The sequence below is a fragment of the Scyliorhinus torazame genome, chromosome 18 (assembly GCF_047496885.1).
Source record: "Scyliorhinus torazame isolate Kashiwa2021f chromosome 18, sScyTor2.1, whole genome shotgun sequence".
Lineage (NCBI taxonomy): Eukaryota > Metazoa > Chordata > Chondrichthyes > Carcharhiniformes > Scyliorhinidae > Scyliorhinus > Scyliorhinus torazame.
In genome coordinates this window covers 156,098,921-156,112,111 of record NC_092724.1, presented here as the reverse complement: position 1 = coordinate 156,112,111, position 13,191 = coordinate 156,098,921, and the positions used below count along the sequence as shown (strand labels likewise).

General features: G+C 47.2%; 2 protein-coding genes across 8 annotated transcripts in view; one reads left to right on the top strand and one right to left on the bottom strand.

The window, feature by feature from the left end:
• polg2 (polymerase (DNA directed), gamma 2, accessory subunit) overlaps nucleotides 1-13,191 on the top strand; it is a 217,192-nt gene that overhangs the window by 65,858 nt on the left and 138,143 nt on the right. The window lies entirely within an intron of this gene.
• LOC140395656 (platelet endothelial cell adhesion molecule-like) overlaps nucleotides 8,580-13,191 on the bottom strand; it is a 128,785-nt gene continuing 124,173 nt past the window's right edge. For all 4 annotated transcript variants that reach the window (XM_072483684.1, XM_072483686.1, XM_072483687.1 and 1 more), the window contains one exon: nucleotides 8,580-12,960. In XM_072483684.1, coding sequence (XP_072339785.1) covers nucleotides 12,829-12,960 — 132 coding nt within the window. In that variant the 3' untranslated portion in view covers nucleotides 8,580-12,828. The remainder of the gene's footprint in view (nucleotides 12,961-13,191) is intronic.

Here is a 13,191-nt window from a genome sequence, read left to right as displayed (position 1 = left end):
GGAAGAAATTCGAAATTGGCGACCCATTTCACTGTTGAATGTGGATTACAAAATTCTAGCCAAGGTCATCGCCAATCGGGTCAGGTCTGCTCTGGAGTCGGTGATCCACCCTGACCAGACCTGTGCTGTACCCGGCAGGAAGATCTCTGATAGCCTCGCGCTACTGAGGGATACGATCGCCTACGTGCAGGACAGGAGGGTGGACACATGCCTCATCAGCCTTGACCAGGAGAAGGTTTTTGACAGAATATCGCACACCTACATGATGGATGTGCTCTCCAAAATGGGGTTTGGGGAGGGAATTCGCAATTGGATCAAACTGCTCTACACAAACATATATAGCACAGTCTCAATCAATGGGTGGGAATCAGAAAAGTTCCAGATCAAATCCGGAGTCAGGCAGGGCTGCCCTCGCTCCTCTGCACTTTTTGTGTGCTGCATAGAACCTTTTGCCGAGTCCATCAGGAAGGATCCGGGTATAAGGGGAGTGACGATCCCAGGCAGTGGAGGCATGCAAGTCAAGACCTCCTCCCTGTACATGGACGACGTTGCCGTCTTCTGCTCGGATCCTGCGTCTGTACGCAGGCTCTTGACCACCTGCGACCAGTTTGAACTGGCCTCGGGTGCCAAGGTAAACCGTGGCAAAAGCGAGGCCATGTTCTTTGGGAACTGGGCCGACCGGTCCTTTGTCCCCTTCACTGTCAGGTCAGATTACCTGAAGGTGCTGGGGATATGGTTCGGAGCTGCTGGGGCATGCACCAAAACCTGGGAGGAGCGCTTAGCAAAGGCAAGGCAGAAACTGGGCTGGTGGGAGCAACGCTCCCTCTCCATTGCGGGCAAAACCCTGGTCATCAGGTGTGAGGTACTCTCGGTGCTACTGCACGTGGCGAAGGTCTGGCCCATAACCCGACCCTACGCCGCAGCAGTCACCCGAGCCATCTTCAAATTCATCTGGAGATCCAAGATGGACCATGTCCGAAGGGACACCATGTACAAACCTCTGGAGAAGGGAGGGCGGAACGTACCCAACGCCTCCCTTATCCTGTTGGCCACCTTTGTGTCCAGCTGCATCAAGCTGTGCGTGGACCCCCAGTATGCAAACACCAAGTGTCACTACATACTGAGGTTCTACCTGTCCCCGGTGTTACGAAGGATGGGCCTGGCCTCATTGCCGCGGAACGCTCCAAGTAGTTGGACCGTACCGTACCACCTGTTCTTCGTGGAAAAGATTTTGAAGTAAAACACCTTTGACCACAAGGCAATGAAGCAGTGGTCAGCACGTAATGTCCTCGAGGCCCTCAGGGAAAAGGAGACCATGGAGGACGTTGGATGGTTCCCTGAGCAGACTGCCAGAGTCATCTGGCAGAACGCCTCATCACCAGAACTTTCAAACAAGCACCAAGACCTAGCTTGGCTGGTGGTGAGAAGGGCCCTCCCTGTCAGATTCTTCATGTACACCCGAAGGCTCTGCGCCAATGCACGCTGCCCTCGGAGTGGATGTGGGGGAAATGAGACGGTCACACACCTCCTTGTGGAATGTGCCTTTGCAAAGAAGTTCTGGAGAGAGATGCAGTGGTATTTGTCAAGGTTTATCCCGAACAGATCTGTGACACAGGACTCTGTGCTCTACGGACTGTTTCCAGGGACACACACCGAGACAAATATCAACTGCTGCTGGAAGGTCATCAACTCGGTGAAAGACGCTCTTTGGTCTGCCCGAGACTTGCTGATCTTCCAGTGCAAAGAATTGTCCTCGACCGAGTGTTGCAGACTGGCACATTCCAAGGTCCAGGACTACGTGCTGAGGGACCCACTCAAGCTTGAGGCAGCTGCCGTCAAGGCGCAATGGGGAAAGACCACTGTGTAAGGTCTTTCCAGCAAATGTACACCGAGGGGCGGGTAACAGTGTAAACCCCCCTCGGTCTGGGCCACCAACACGCCAATGTATAAAACAAACATGACAATGTAAATATTTAAGAAGGAATTGTAACGTAAAGAGTGACATGTGTATAATAATATCAAAATTGAATGGAAGAAAGTCAAGGCAATGTGTAGCTCTGACAGAAATGTACAGTCAAGACAATTCGAAATGCTCTGTAATGCTTATGATAAGTTTTATGAATAAAGTATATTTTTTTGAAATAAAAAAAAAAATGAATCCCAGGTCCCGGTTGAGGCCGCACTCGTGTGCGGAACTTGGCTATAAGTTTCTGCTCGGCGATTCTGCGTTGTCGCGCGTCCTGAAGGCCACCTTGGAGAACGCTTATCTGGAGATCAGAGGCTGAATGCCCTTGACTGCTGAAGTGTTCCCCGACTGGAAGGGAACATTCCTGCCTGGTGATTGTCGCGCGATGTCCGTTCATTCGTTGTCGCAGCGTCTGCATGGTCTCGCCAAAGTGCGGCCTCAACCGGGACCTGGGATTCATGTCGCATTACATTCATCCCCCACCATCTGGCCTGCAAAGTCCTACCAATTGTCCTGGCTTGACACAATTCACACCTCTTTAACCTGGGGTTGCCCCATCTCTGGATCTGTAAAGGTTTAAGCACCTGCTAATGGTCGCATTCCAAGCATTGTCTGGCATCTTTGAATTTGTCTATATATATGTTTCTGGAACATACCTCTTCATTCACCTGAGGAAGGAGCAGCGCTCCGAAAGCTAGTGACATCGAAACAAACCTGTTGGACTTTAACCTGGTGTTGTAAGACTTCGTACTTTGATCTTTAAGTCATCTTTGTCTACAGGAATAGTGCCAGAAGACTGGAGGATAGCGAATGTTGTCCACTTGTTCAAGAAGGGGAGTAGAGACAACCCCGGTAACTATAGACCAGTGAGCCTTACTTGTGTTGTGGGCAAAATCTTGGAAAGGTATATATAAGATAGGATGTATAATCATCTGGAAAGAAATAATTTGATTAGAGATAGTCAACACGGTTTTGTGAAGGGTAGGTCGTGCCACACAAACCTTATTGAGTTCTTTGAGAAGGTGACCAAACAGGTGGATGAGGGTAAAGCAGTTGATGTGGTGTATATGGATTTCAGTAAAGCGTTTGATAAGGTTCCCCATGGTAGGCTACTGCAGAAAATACGGAGACATGGGATTCAGGGTGATTTAGCAATTTGGATCAGAAATTGGCTAGCTGGAAGAAGACAAAGGGTGGTGGTTGATGGGAAATGTAAAGACTGGAGTCCAGTTACTAGTGGTGTACCACAAGGATTGTTTTGGGGCCACTGCTGTTTGTCATTTTTATAAATTACCTGGAGGAGGGCGTAGAAGGATGGGTGAGTAAATTTGCAGATGACACTAAAGTCGGTGGAGTTGTGGACAGTGCGGAAGGATGTTACAAGTTACAGAGGGACATAGATAAGCTGCAGCGCTGGGCTGAGAGGTGGCAAATGGAGTTTAATGCAGAAAAGTGTGAGGTGATTCATTTTGGAAGGAATAACAGGAAGACAGAGTACTGGGCTAATGGTAAGATTCTTGGCAGTGTGGATGAGCAGAGAGATCTAGTCCATGTACATAGATCCCTGAAAGTTGCCACCCAGGTTGAGAGGGTTTTTAAGAAGGCATACGGTGTGTTAGCTTTTATTGGTAGAGGGATTGAGTTTTGGAGCCATGAGGTCATGTTGCAGCTGTACAAAACTCTGGTGTGGCCGCATTTGGAGTATTGCGTGCAATTCTGGTCGCCGCATTATAGGAAGGACGTGGAAGCATTCGAAAGGGTGCAGGGGAGATTTACCAGAATGTTGCCTGGTATGGAGGGAAGATCTTATGAGGAAAGGCTGAGGGACTTGAGGCTGTTTTCTTTAGAGAGAAGAAGGTTAAGAGGTGACTTAATTGAGGCATACAAGATGATCAGAGGATTGGATAGGGTGAACAGTGAGAGCCTTTTTCCTCCGATGATGTCTAGCATGAGGGGACATAGCTTTAAATTGAGGGGAGATAGATATAAGACAGATGTCGGAGGTAGGTTCTTTACTCAGAGAGTAGTAAGGGCGTGGAATGCCCTGCCTGCAACAGTAGTGGACTCGCCAACACTAAGGGCATTCAAATGGTCATTGGATAGACATATGGACGATAAGGGAATAGTGTTGAAAGGCTTTAGAGTGGTTTCACAGGTCGGCGCAACATCGAGGGCCGAAGGGCCTGTACTGCGCTGTTATGTTCTAAGTTTATTTGATTTCATTTACTTGGTTTTGCACAAAATGGGGAACTATAGGAAATTATACAAAGAGATGACAATCATTCTCAAGAAATCAACTAGACCAATCACAGATTGATCACGTACAGGAGGATTCAGCCCGCAGACCCGGACCACAAAAGTAGTGCCCCCCTTCAGCCGCTCTCACGGTGCGCCAGCCCACAGTGCCCCCAGCCCCGACACGCAGTCTGCGTGGGTTTCCCCTGGGTGCATTTCCTCCCACAAGTCCCGAAGATGTGCTGTTAGGTAATTTGGACATACTGAATTCTCCCTCAGCGTACCCAAACAGGCGTCGGAATGAGGCGACTAGGGGCTTTTTACAGTAACTTCATTGCAGTGTTAATGTAAGCCTACTTGTGGCAATAAAGATCATTATTATTATTATTGTTTTGGTGGATGGATTCATGGACCAGAAGTGGGTCTGGAAGAAGAGAGCTGTTGGACCAAGAAATGAAATGAAATGAAATGAAAATCGCTTATTGTCACAAGTAGGCTTCAAATGAAGTTACTGTGAAAAGCCCCTAGTCGCCACATTCCGGCGCCTGTTCGGGGAGGCTGTTATGGGAATTGAACCGTGCTGCTGGCCTGCTTTGGTCTGCTTTCAAAGCCAGCGATTTAGCCCTGTGCTAAACAGCCCCTGCTGTTTCTTCATGTTCTTCATGAGCCACAGGTAAAGATGGTGGAGGATAAAGGGTCAGCCCTGCCTGCCCAGTGGTTAACAGAGCAGCTGGTGGACTTCTTAAATTAGAAGTTCAGCTGGCAGAGGAGGGACGCCAGGAAGACCTAGCCAAGGGGGTGGAACCACTAAAAGCGGGAATTGATCGGGTGTAATAGAGGCTGGAGATCCAGGGCCCAGACCATTCGGAAGGTGGGGGAGGCGGTAGGGGAGCACGAGGAGCAGCTTTCCTCGTTGGCGGCTGAGATCGGAATGATGTGGAAGACCCAGAAGCGGCTAAATGAGAAGGTGGAAGACCTGGAGAATTGCTCCCGGAGACAAAACCTAAGAATCGTGGGGATACCTGAAGGCATCGAGGGAGAGGACGCTAGCTCGTATGTAGCCAAAATGCTGGAGGAGCTGATGTGGGAGGGGGCCTTCGACCGGCCCCTGGAGTTCAACCGGGCGCATAGGGTGCTGATGAAGAAACCGTCGAAAACAGTAATGGTACGACTCCACCGATTCCTCAATAACGAAGATATCGCATTGGGCAAGGCAGACGAGGAGGTGCACCTGGGAAGGCAATGAGCTCCGGGTGTACCAGGACCTGGCGAAGAGGAGAGGCGGGTTCAGTCAAGTGAAGGCTGCCCTCTTTAAGATGGGGGTGAAATTCGGGATGTTGTACCCGGCCCACCTCTCGGTAACTAACAATGGTCGAGAACACTATTTTGTAACACCAGAGGAGGCGATGGGAGTTTTTAAGAGACAATGGACTGGCAGGAGAAGGTGGACATTGAACGGCGGAGGTGGAGGAGATTTTTAAAAAATATAAATTTAGAGTACCCAATTCATTTTTTCCAATTAAGGGGCAATTTAGCGTGGCCAATCCACCTACATATCTTTTGGGTTGTGAGGGCGAAACCCACACAAACACGGGGAGAATGTGCAAACTTGAGGGTCGCATAACATGGGCCGGGGGCTGGCCCAAGAAAGGATATGGTTGGTTGGCGGGGGGGGGGGGGCAGGGTGCCCCCCTGACCAGGTTAGTCACACGGAACGTGAGAGGGCTGGATGGGCCAGTCAAACGGCCGAGTGTGTTTGGGGGGGTGGTGATGGGGAGATGGAGGAAGTAGGGATGGGGGGGGAGATGGGGGAAGTAGGGCATATAATGAGACGAGGGAAAAGGGGGAGCTCCCCCCTACATTATCGCAGGTGTCCATTCCCTAATGCTAAAGAAGGATAAAGATCCGGAGCAGTGTGGGTCCTATCGTTCAATAGTGTTGCAAAATGTGCACGCTAAATTGCTGGCAAAGATCTTGGCCTCGCGAATTGAGGACTGTGTGCTGGGGTGATAGGGGAAGATCAGATGGGATTCGTAAAGGGTAGGCAACTGTCGGCGAACATCAGGAGATTACTAAATATGATAAAGATGCCCCTGGAGGCGGGGCAGCACGGTGACCCAGTGGTTAGCACTGCTGCCTCATGGTGCCGAGGACCCGGGTTTGAATCCCGGCCCTGGGTCACTGTCTGTGTGGAGTTTGCACATTCTCCCCGTGTTTGCTTGAATTTCGCCCTCAACCCAAAGATGTGCAGGGTAGGTGGATTGGACACGCTAAATGTCCCCTTAATTGGAAAAAATGAATTGGGTACCCTAAATGTAGAAAAAATGATGCCCCTGGAGGGGCAGGATGTGGAGGTGGCAGTTGCAATGGATGCAGAGAAGGTTTTTGATTGGGTGAAATTGGAGTACTTGTCGGAAGTGTTAGGACGGATTGGGCAGGGTTTTGTAGATTAGTCCGATTGTTGTGTAGGGCGCCGGTAGCGAGTGTGCGGACGAATCGGGTGAGCTTCGGGTACTTAGGGTTACACCGTGGGACAAGGAAGGGGTGCCCACTTTCCCCATTGCTTTTTGCCTTGGCAATAGAGCCATTGACGGTAGCGCTTAGAGAGTCAAGGAGCTGAAAAAGGGATTGTGCGGGGTGGGGTCTCACTACTTGCGGACAATCTTTTTGCTTTATATCTCGGACCCACTGGGAGGCATCGGGGGAATTACTTTGGAGAAGTTTACCTGGTTTTTTGGATATAAGCTTGTGGGTAAGAGTGAGGTCTTGATCGAGGCTGGGGGCATGAGAGGTGGGTGGGTGAGCTTCAAAGGGGTTAAAATGGGGAAGGGGGAATGGCAGGGGTGTTGGTTAGTCATTTATTTATTATGAACTTCCTGTTTGTTCTTACTCTTCTGTTGGTTTGTATTTAATGTTCATATAAATGCTTTAATTAAAAAATGTTTTTAAAAATAAAGTGTGTTTTGGGGAGTGGAGTTTGGAAACTCTCAAATGACAATCATCTGGGGTGGATTCTCAGGAAACATCTGCAAATATTCACTACGGGTTCAGAGTGGAGAATATATTGAGCGGCATGGTAGCACAGGGGTTATCAATGTTGCTTCACAGCGCCAGGGTCCTGGGTTCAATTCCTGCTAAGGTCACTGCCTGTGTGAAGTCTGCACGTTCTCCCTGTGTCTGCGTGGGTTTCCTCCCACAACTTCCGAAAGATGGGCTTATTAGGTGAATTGGACATTCTGAATTCTCACTCTGTACCCGAACAGGCGCTGGAGTGTGGCGACTAGGGGATTTTCACAGTAGCTTCATTGCAGTTTTAATGTAAGCGCATTTGTGACACTAATAAACATTATTATTATATATTTGCTCACAGCCATTTTGTGTACTTAAAAGGGATTTTGTGTTAATGAGACCATTGTAGATTAAGATGTACTTTGTAATCCATGTTAATCCAAAAAACCTGTGTGTAATGGTTGCAACAAATTGTTTTTAAAACCTTGGTCTTTAGAAATTCATGTACACTGATCGGGGCAGGAGACAAGTGTGGTGCATGGGGAAAAGGGGGGTGGGTATCTGCCCTATCTGGAAGCTAGCACACTTCATCTCATCTGACAAAGTAGCTTCTATTCACACACCAGGTCCCGCTAGACCCTGGCGAATGGGAACACAAGTTGCATGCAGCTCTGCCTCCTGGCTGCCATTTGACTCCTTTGGGCCAGGCAAGTGTTCTCTCCATTTCACTGTATCCCAGAAACTCACAGAAATGGTCAAGATCTCATGCAGCCAATTCTCTACCATTTTATGAGGGGACCTGTTGGTCTTACATTGAAGGTATAAAAACAAACCAGCAGAAATCTGGAAGAATTTTGGGCCCATTATTATTATGTCCTGTATTTTGCCTTGGTTTCAGGAAACTAGAATTTGTTTGAATTATTTTTGGACTAATTTTCTATTTGAGGATTTTACGTAGATGGGTTAAATGAACCTCCAAGGAGATGCATAATAGCTGGCATCAGTTGTTGCAGGAGGGACAAAGTGCATGCCAATGCCCTCCAAATTTCCTTCTATCTTGGGAAGAAACTGATCTTTACTTAATGAGATTAGAAACCAATATAACAAAAATGCAGGCGTAAATCCATGCCCTACGCCTCTTTTCCAATATTCGGCAGCGATATAAGGAATTCTCTGGCAGTTGTGATTCTCTGTTTCCACTGGCAGCACACCACCCGCCCGGTGGTTTCCCACCGGCATCGGGTGGCTTCAAAGGGAAATCCCACTGACCAGCAGTGGGAGTAGAGAATCCCGCCACCAGCAAACAGCACACCATCAAGAAAGACCCGGCTGGGGGACCGGAGAATACAGCCCAAGATATTGACCACACTTCCAGTTACAAAAATTTTTTTTAATTCTTTCATCATTAATTGAAATCAGCTTTTTAATACATTTTTCTTGCACTCCATTATTTCATTGATAAGAAAGTGGTCAAGCAATATGTGCCTAGATCTCTGCTTTTGATATAACTAGTAAGATGTCTCTTGAAGTATGTGGTGTGTGATTTTTTTTTTTTTCTGTTCTTTTCCAATGGTAAATTTGGCCTTTGCTTAACCCTTTCTTCCATCTCCAGTAGCAATGTTGATGCTCATGCCAAGTTGCCAATATTGCAGACATTAACATCTCATTGCTCTATGGCACTATAGAGCATCAATATGCATAACTGTTTTCAGTTTTCTCTATTTCTAAGCTGGTTTATTTTTCTTGCATATAAAAAATCAATTTTTAATCATCATAAAACATTCCCTTAATATTTAGTACAAAATGAGAAGAATTCCTTGAGCTCAATTAACAAAGCAGGTGGCTATTTACAACTATTATAAACACAGGAAGTGTTGGGAAAAACCCAGCAGGTCTGACAGCATCTGTGGAAAGAGAAACCGAGTTAATGTTTCGAGTCCAATATGGTTCTACTTTGGAACTGAAGAGAGGTAGAAATGTGATGGATTTTATTTTGTTGAGAAAGAGGGACGGTCAGGGATGGGTTACAGGATTGAGAAGATTAAATTATAAAGATGCCATGGAACAAAAGGCAAAGACAATGGTAATGGTTGTAGTAAATAAACAAAGCAGTAGCCCAGAGTAGATATTCATAACAGAATAAAAGTCAGCTCAGTCTGAAAGCAAAAACAGGATATTGGGCAAAATCAAATCAAACTGGAGGTCAGCTTATGGTCTGAAGTTGTTGAATTCAATGTTAAGACCAGAAGATTGTAAAGTGTCTAATCGAAAGATGAGGTGCTGTTCCTCCAATTTGGGTTGTGCTTCATCGTAACATTGCAGCAAGCTGAGGAAAACAATATGAGCGTGGGAGCAAGATAGTGAATTTTTAAAATAAATTTAGAGTACCCAATTAATTTTTTTCAGTTAAGGGGCAATTTAGCGTGTTCAATCCACCTACCTTGCACATCTTTAGGTTGTGGGGGTGAAACCCACGCAAACACGGGGAGAATGTGCAAACGCCACACGGACATTGACCCAGAGCTGGGATCGAACCTGGGACCTCGGCGCCGTGAGACTGCAGTGCTACCACTGCGTCACCGTGCTGCCCTGCAAGATGGTGAATTAAAATGGCACATGAAATGGATTGAGCGGAGGTGTTCCACAAAGCAATCATCCAGTCTGCATCTGATTTTTCCAATGTAGAGACTAGGACGCGATTCAACGGAAAAAAATCTATCTATGTATGGTTTTGGGTGCGTTTAGTGGGGTGATTCTTGGCACCGGCACTTACCCATTTTCTTTAGCCTCGGGGGGTTTATCTGCCGAGACCACGCTTGAGTCATTTCCTGCCAGCAAGAAAGACTCCTCGCAGATCGGGGTACCATTTTGCTTGGCTGCCCCAATCCTTCTCATCCCTCACCCCCCTTCACTTCCACCTCTCCCGTTTTTGACTCCCCACCCCTTCCAACCACAAGGAGCCCCCCGGGAACGCCCTCACCGCCCCCTCCTCCACCTGGTAAGGCCCCCTGGACCCTGCCGGGGTGCCTGGGCAGCACTGCCAGAATGTTCAGGTGGCATTACCAAGATGTCTGGATGCCAAGGTTTCACCTTTCCCTGATCATCTTGGGGTCTTCAATGGCCTGTGATACCCCCGTTACGTGCCATTACAACTGGTCCATGTTTAGAACATAGAACATAGAACAATACAGCGCAGTACAGGCCCTGTGGAAACCAGTACTAAACAATGCCCTGGCGAGGTCTCCCAGGCGTGACTGTTAGTTCCTGGGTGCCAGGAGAATCCTGCAAAGGCATCTATGCAGATCTGGATTACGCCCAGTGCGGGCAAGATCCAGATCGTGACATCTCACAAATCTCATCAGGCATTCTGAGCGTGGCAGTTCGCATGAGTGGCCTCTCGCGAGATTCAACGGCCTTGCCCTGACACCAAGTCGGGCGTGGCGAGGTCACTAAATTGCACCCTACACTGTGAGCAGCAAATAGAGTAGACTAAATTGAAAGAAATACAAACAATTCGCTGTTCCTCTGGTCTTTACTTTCCAACCCACCAGCCTCTATGTAAAGGATCATCCTCCTAGATTTTCACCACCTCCAGCATGATGTCACCACCAAAAATATTTTTCCCTCCCTATCAGAATTGCAAATGGACTGTTCTCTCCACGACATCCTGGTCCACTCCTCCATCACTCACAACAGCTCATACCGTTACCGTGGAACTTTTCCGTGCAATTGCTGGAGATGAACACCTGTCCCTTTATCTTATCCAACCTTATTGTCCAAGGCCCCAAACACTCCTTCCAGAAAAAACAGAGATTTACAGCCTGCTGGATTCAACATTGTATTTTTTATTCGTTCTTGGGATGTGGATGTCGCTGGCTGGGCCTGCATTTATTGCCCATCCCTAATTGCCCCGAACCAAGTGGCTTGTTCTCGCCATTTCAGAGGGCATTTAAGAATCAAGCACATTGCTGTGGATCTGGAATCACATGGCGGCCAGACCAGATTACCTTCCCTAAAGAACATTAGTGAATCAGCTGGGCTTTTTATGACAATCAACAATGGGTTCATGGTCATCATTATGCTTTTAATTCCAGATATTTATTGGATTCAATTTCCACTACCTGCCATGGTGGGATTCAAACCCGGGTCACTAGAGTATTACCCTGGGTCTCCACCATGCCGCTGCCTTCCCATTGTGTTCAATAAATCCAGCCCAGGAATTCTGTCCTTCGGATTATTTATTTTTTACCAAATGCCAGTCTGCACCTTGTTTTTTGCTTTCAGAATGAACTGACCTTTATTCTGTTATTAACACCTACTCTGGACCTGTGCTTTGTTTTTTTGCTGCAACCATTATCATTCCCTTTGCCTTGGGGCAGCATGGTGGTGCAGTGGTTAGCATTGCTGCCTATGGCACTGAGGACCCGGGTTCGCTCCCTGTCCCAGGTCACTGTCTGTGTGGAGTCTACACATTCTCCCCGTGTCTGTGTGGGTTTCACCTACGCCATCCAATAATGTGCAGGTTAGGTGGATTGGCCACACTAAATTGCCCTTAATTGGAAAAATAAAATAATTGGGTACTCTAAATTTATTTTTTAAAACATCATTTCCTTTGCCTTTTGTTTCACAACATCTTTAGTGTTTAATCTTCCCTGCCCTCGAACCTATCCATGTCCTCTTATGTTCATAAAAAAACATGGAGCTCAATTCTCCGATGTCGGGGTTCTCCGATGCCCCGGCAGGGCACCCACGCCCAGGGATTTCCTGACTGTGTGGGACTGCCCACAATGGGAAATCCCATTGGCCGGCCGGCGGGATGGAGAATCCCGCTGCTGGCAGGGGCACGCCGTGTCAGAAAACTGGCGGGACGGAGAATCCCGCCCATAAAATCCATCACATTTCTACCTCTCTTCAGTTCTGATGAAGGGCCATATTGGACTTGAAACATTAACACTGATTCTTTCTCCACAGATGCTGCCAGACCTGCTAAGTTTTTCCAGCACTTTCAGTTTTTATTTCAGATCTCCAGCATCTGCAGTATTTTTCTTTTATTTTTGGTATTTCTTTTTTACGGGATGTGGGCTTCGCTGGCTAGACCAGTGTGTGTTGCCCATCCCTAATTGTCCTTGAGAAGGTGGTGGTGAGCTGCTGCCTTGAACGCTGCAGTCCATGTGGTTTAGGTACATCCACTGTGTTATTAGGCAGGGAGTTCCAGGAATTGGACAACAGTGAAGGAACGGTGATATATTTCCAAATCAGGATGGTGAGTGACTTGGAGGGCAACTGTCAGCTGGTGGTGTTCCCAAGTACCTGCTCCCCTTGTTCTTCTAGATGGTAGTGGCTGTGAGTTTGGAAGATGCTGTCAAAGGAGGCTTGGTGAGTTCCTGCAGTGAATCTTGTAGATAGTACATTCGGCTGCTACTATGTGTCAGTTTGGAGGGAGTGAATGTTTGTGGAAAGGGTGCCAATCAAGAGGACTGTTTTGTCCGGGATGGTGTTAAGCTTCTTGAGTGTTGTTGGAGCTGCACTTGTCCAGGCAATTTATGGATATATTGGCTTCAAAATGAATTGCATGTCCATTTAGTAAAATATTTTCATTGGTCCAAGATTCTGACGTTTTAGGGACTCCCTTGCTGTATCTTATCAAAAGCAATAGAGGCATAAACTGTATGTCCTTGTGGTTGAGGCATATTTCCAGACTGCAGAGCTGTTAAATCAATTTGAGTATATTGAATTGCATCATTTTCATCCTGTTAACAGAAAACATCAGGCAGAGCTATTACTATTCTTTTCCAGTTATACTTTGTCAGTGTAAGGAATACATACAGACTAGTTCCACATTTCTGTCTTGAATAACTCAAATATATTAGTGAAAACCACCTGTACTAAATTATGCCTTTTCTAAAAGCTTCTTGTGCCAATCACCTAGCTGTTCATCAGTCAAAATGTGCAAAGTGGATTTGAAGAACTGGGCTATAACA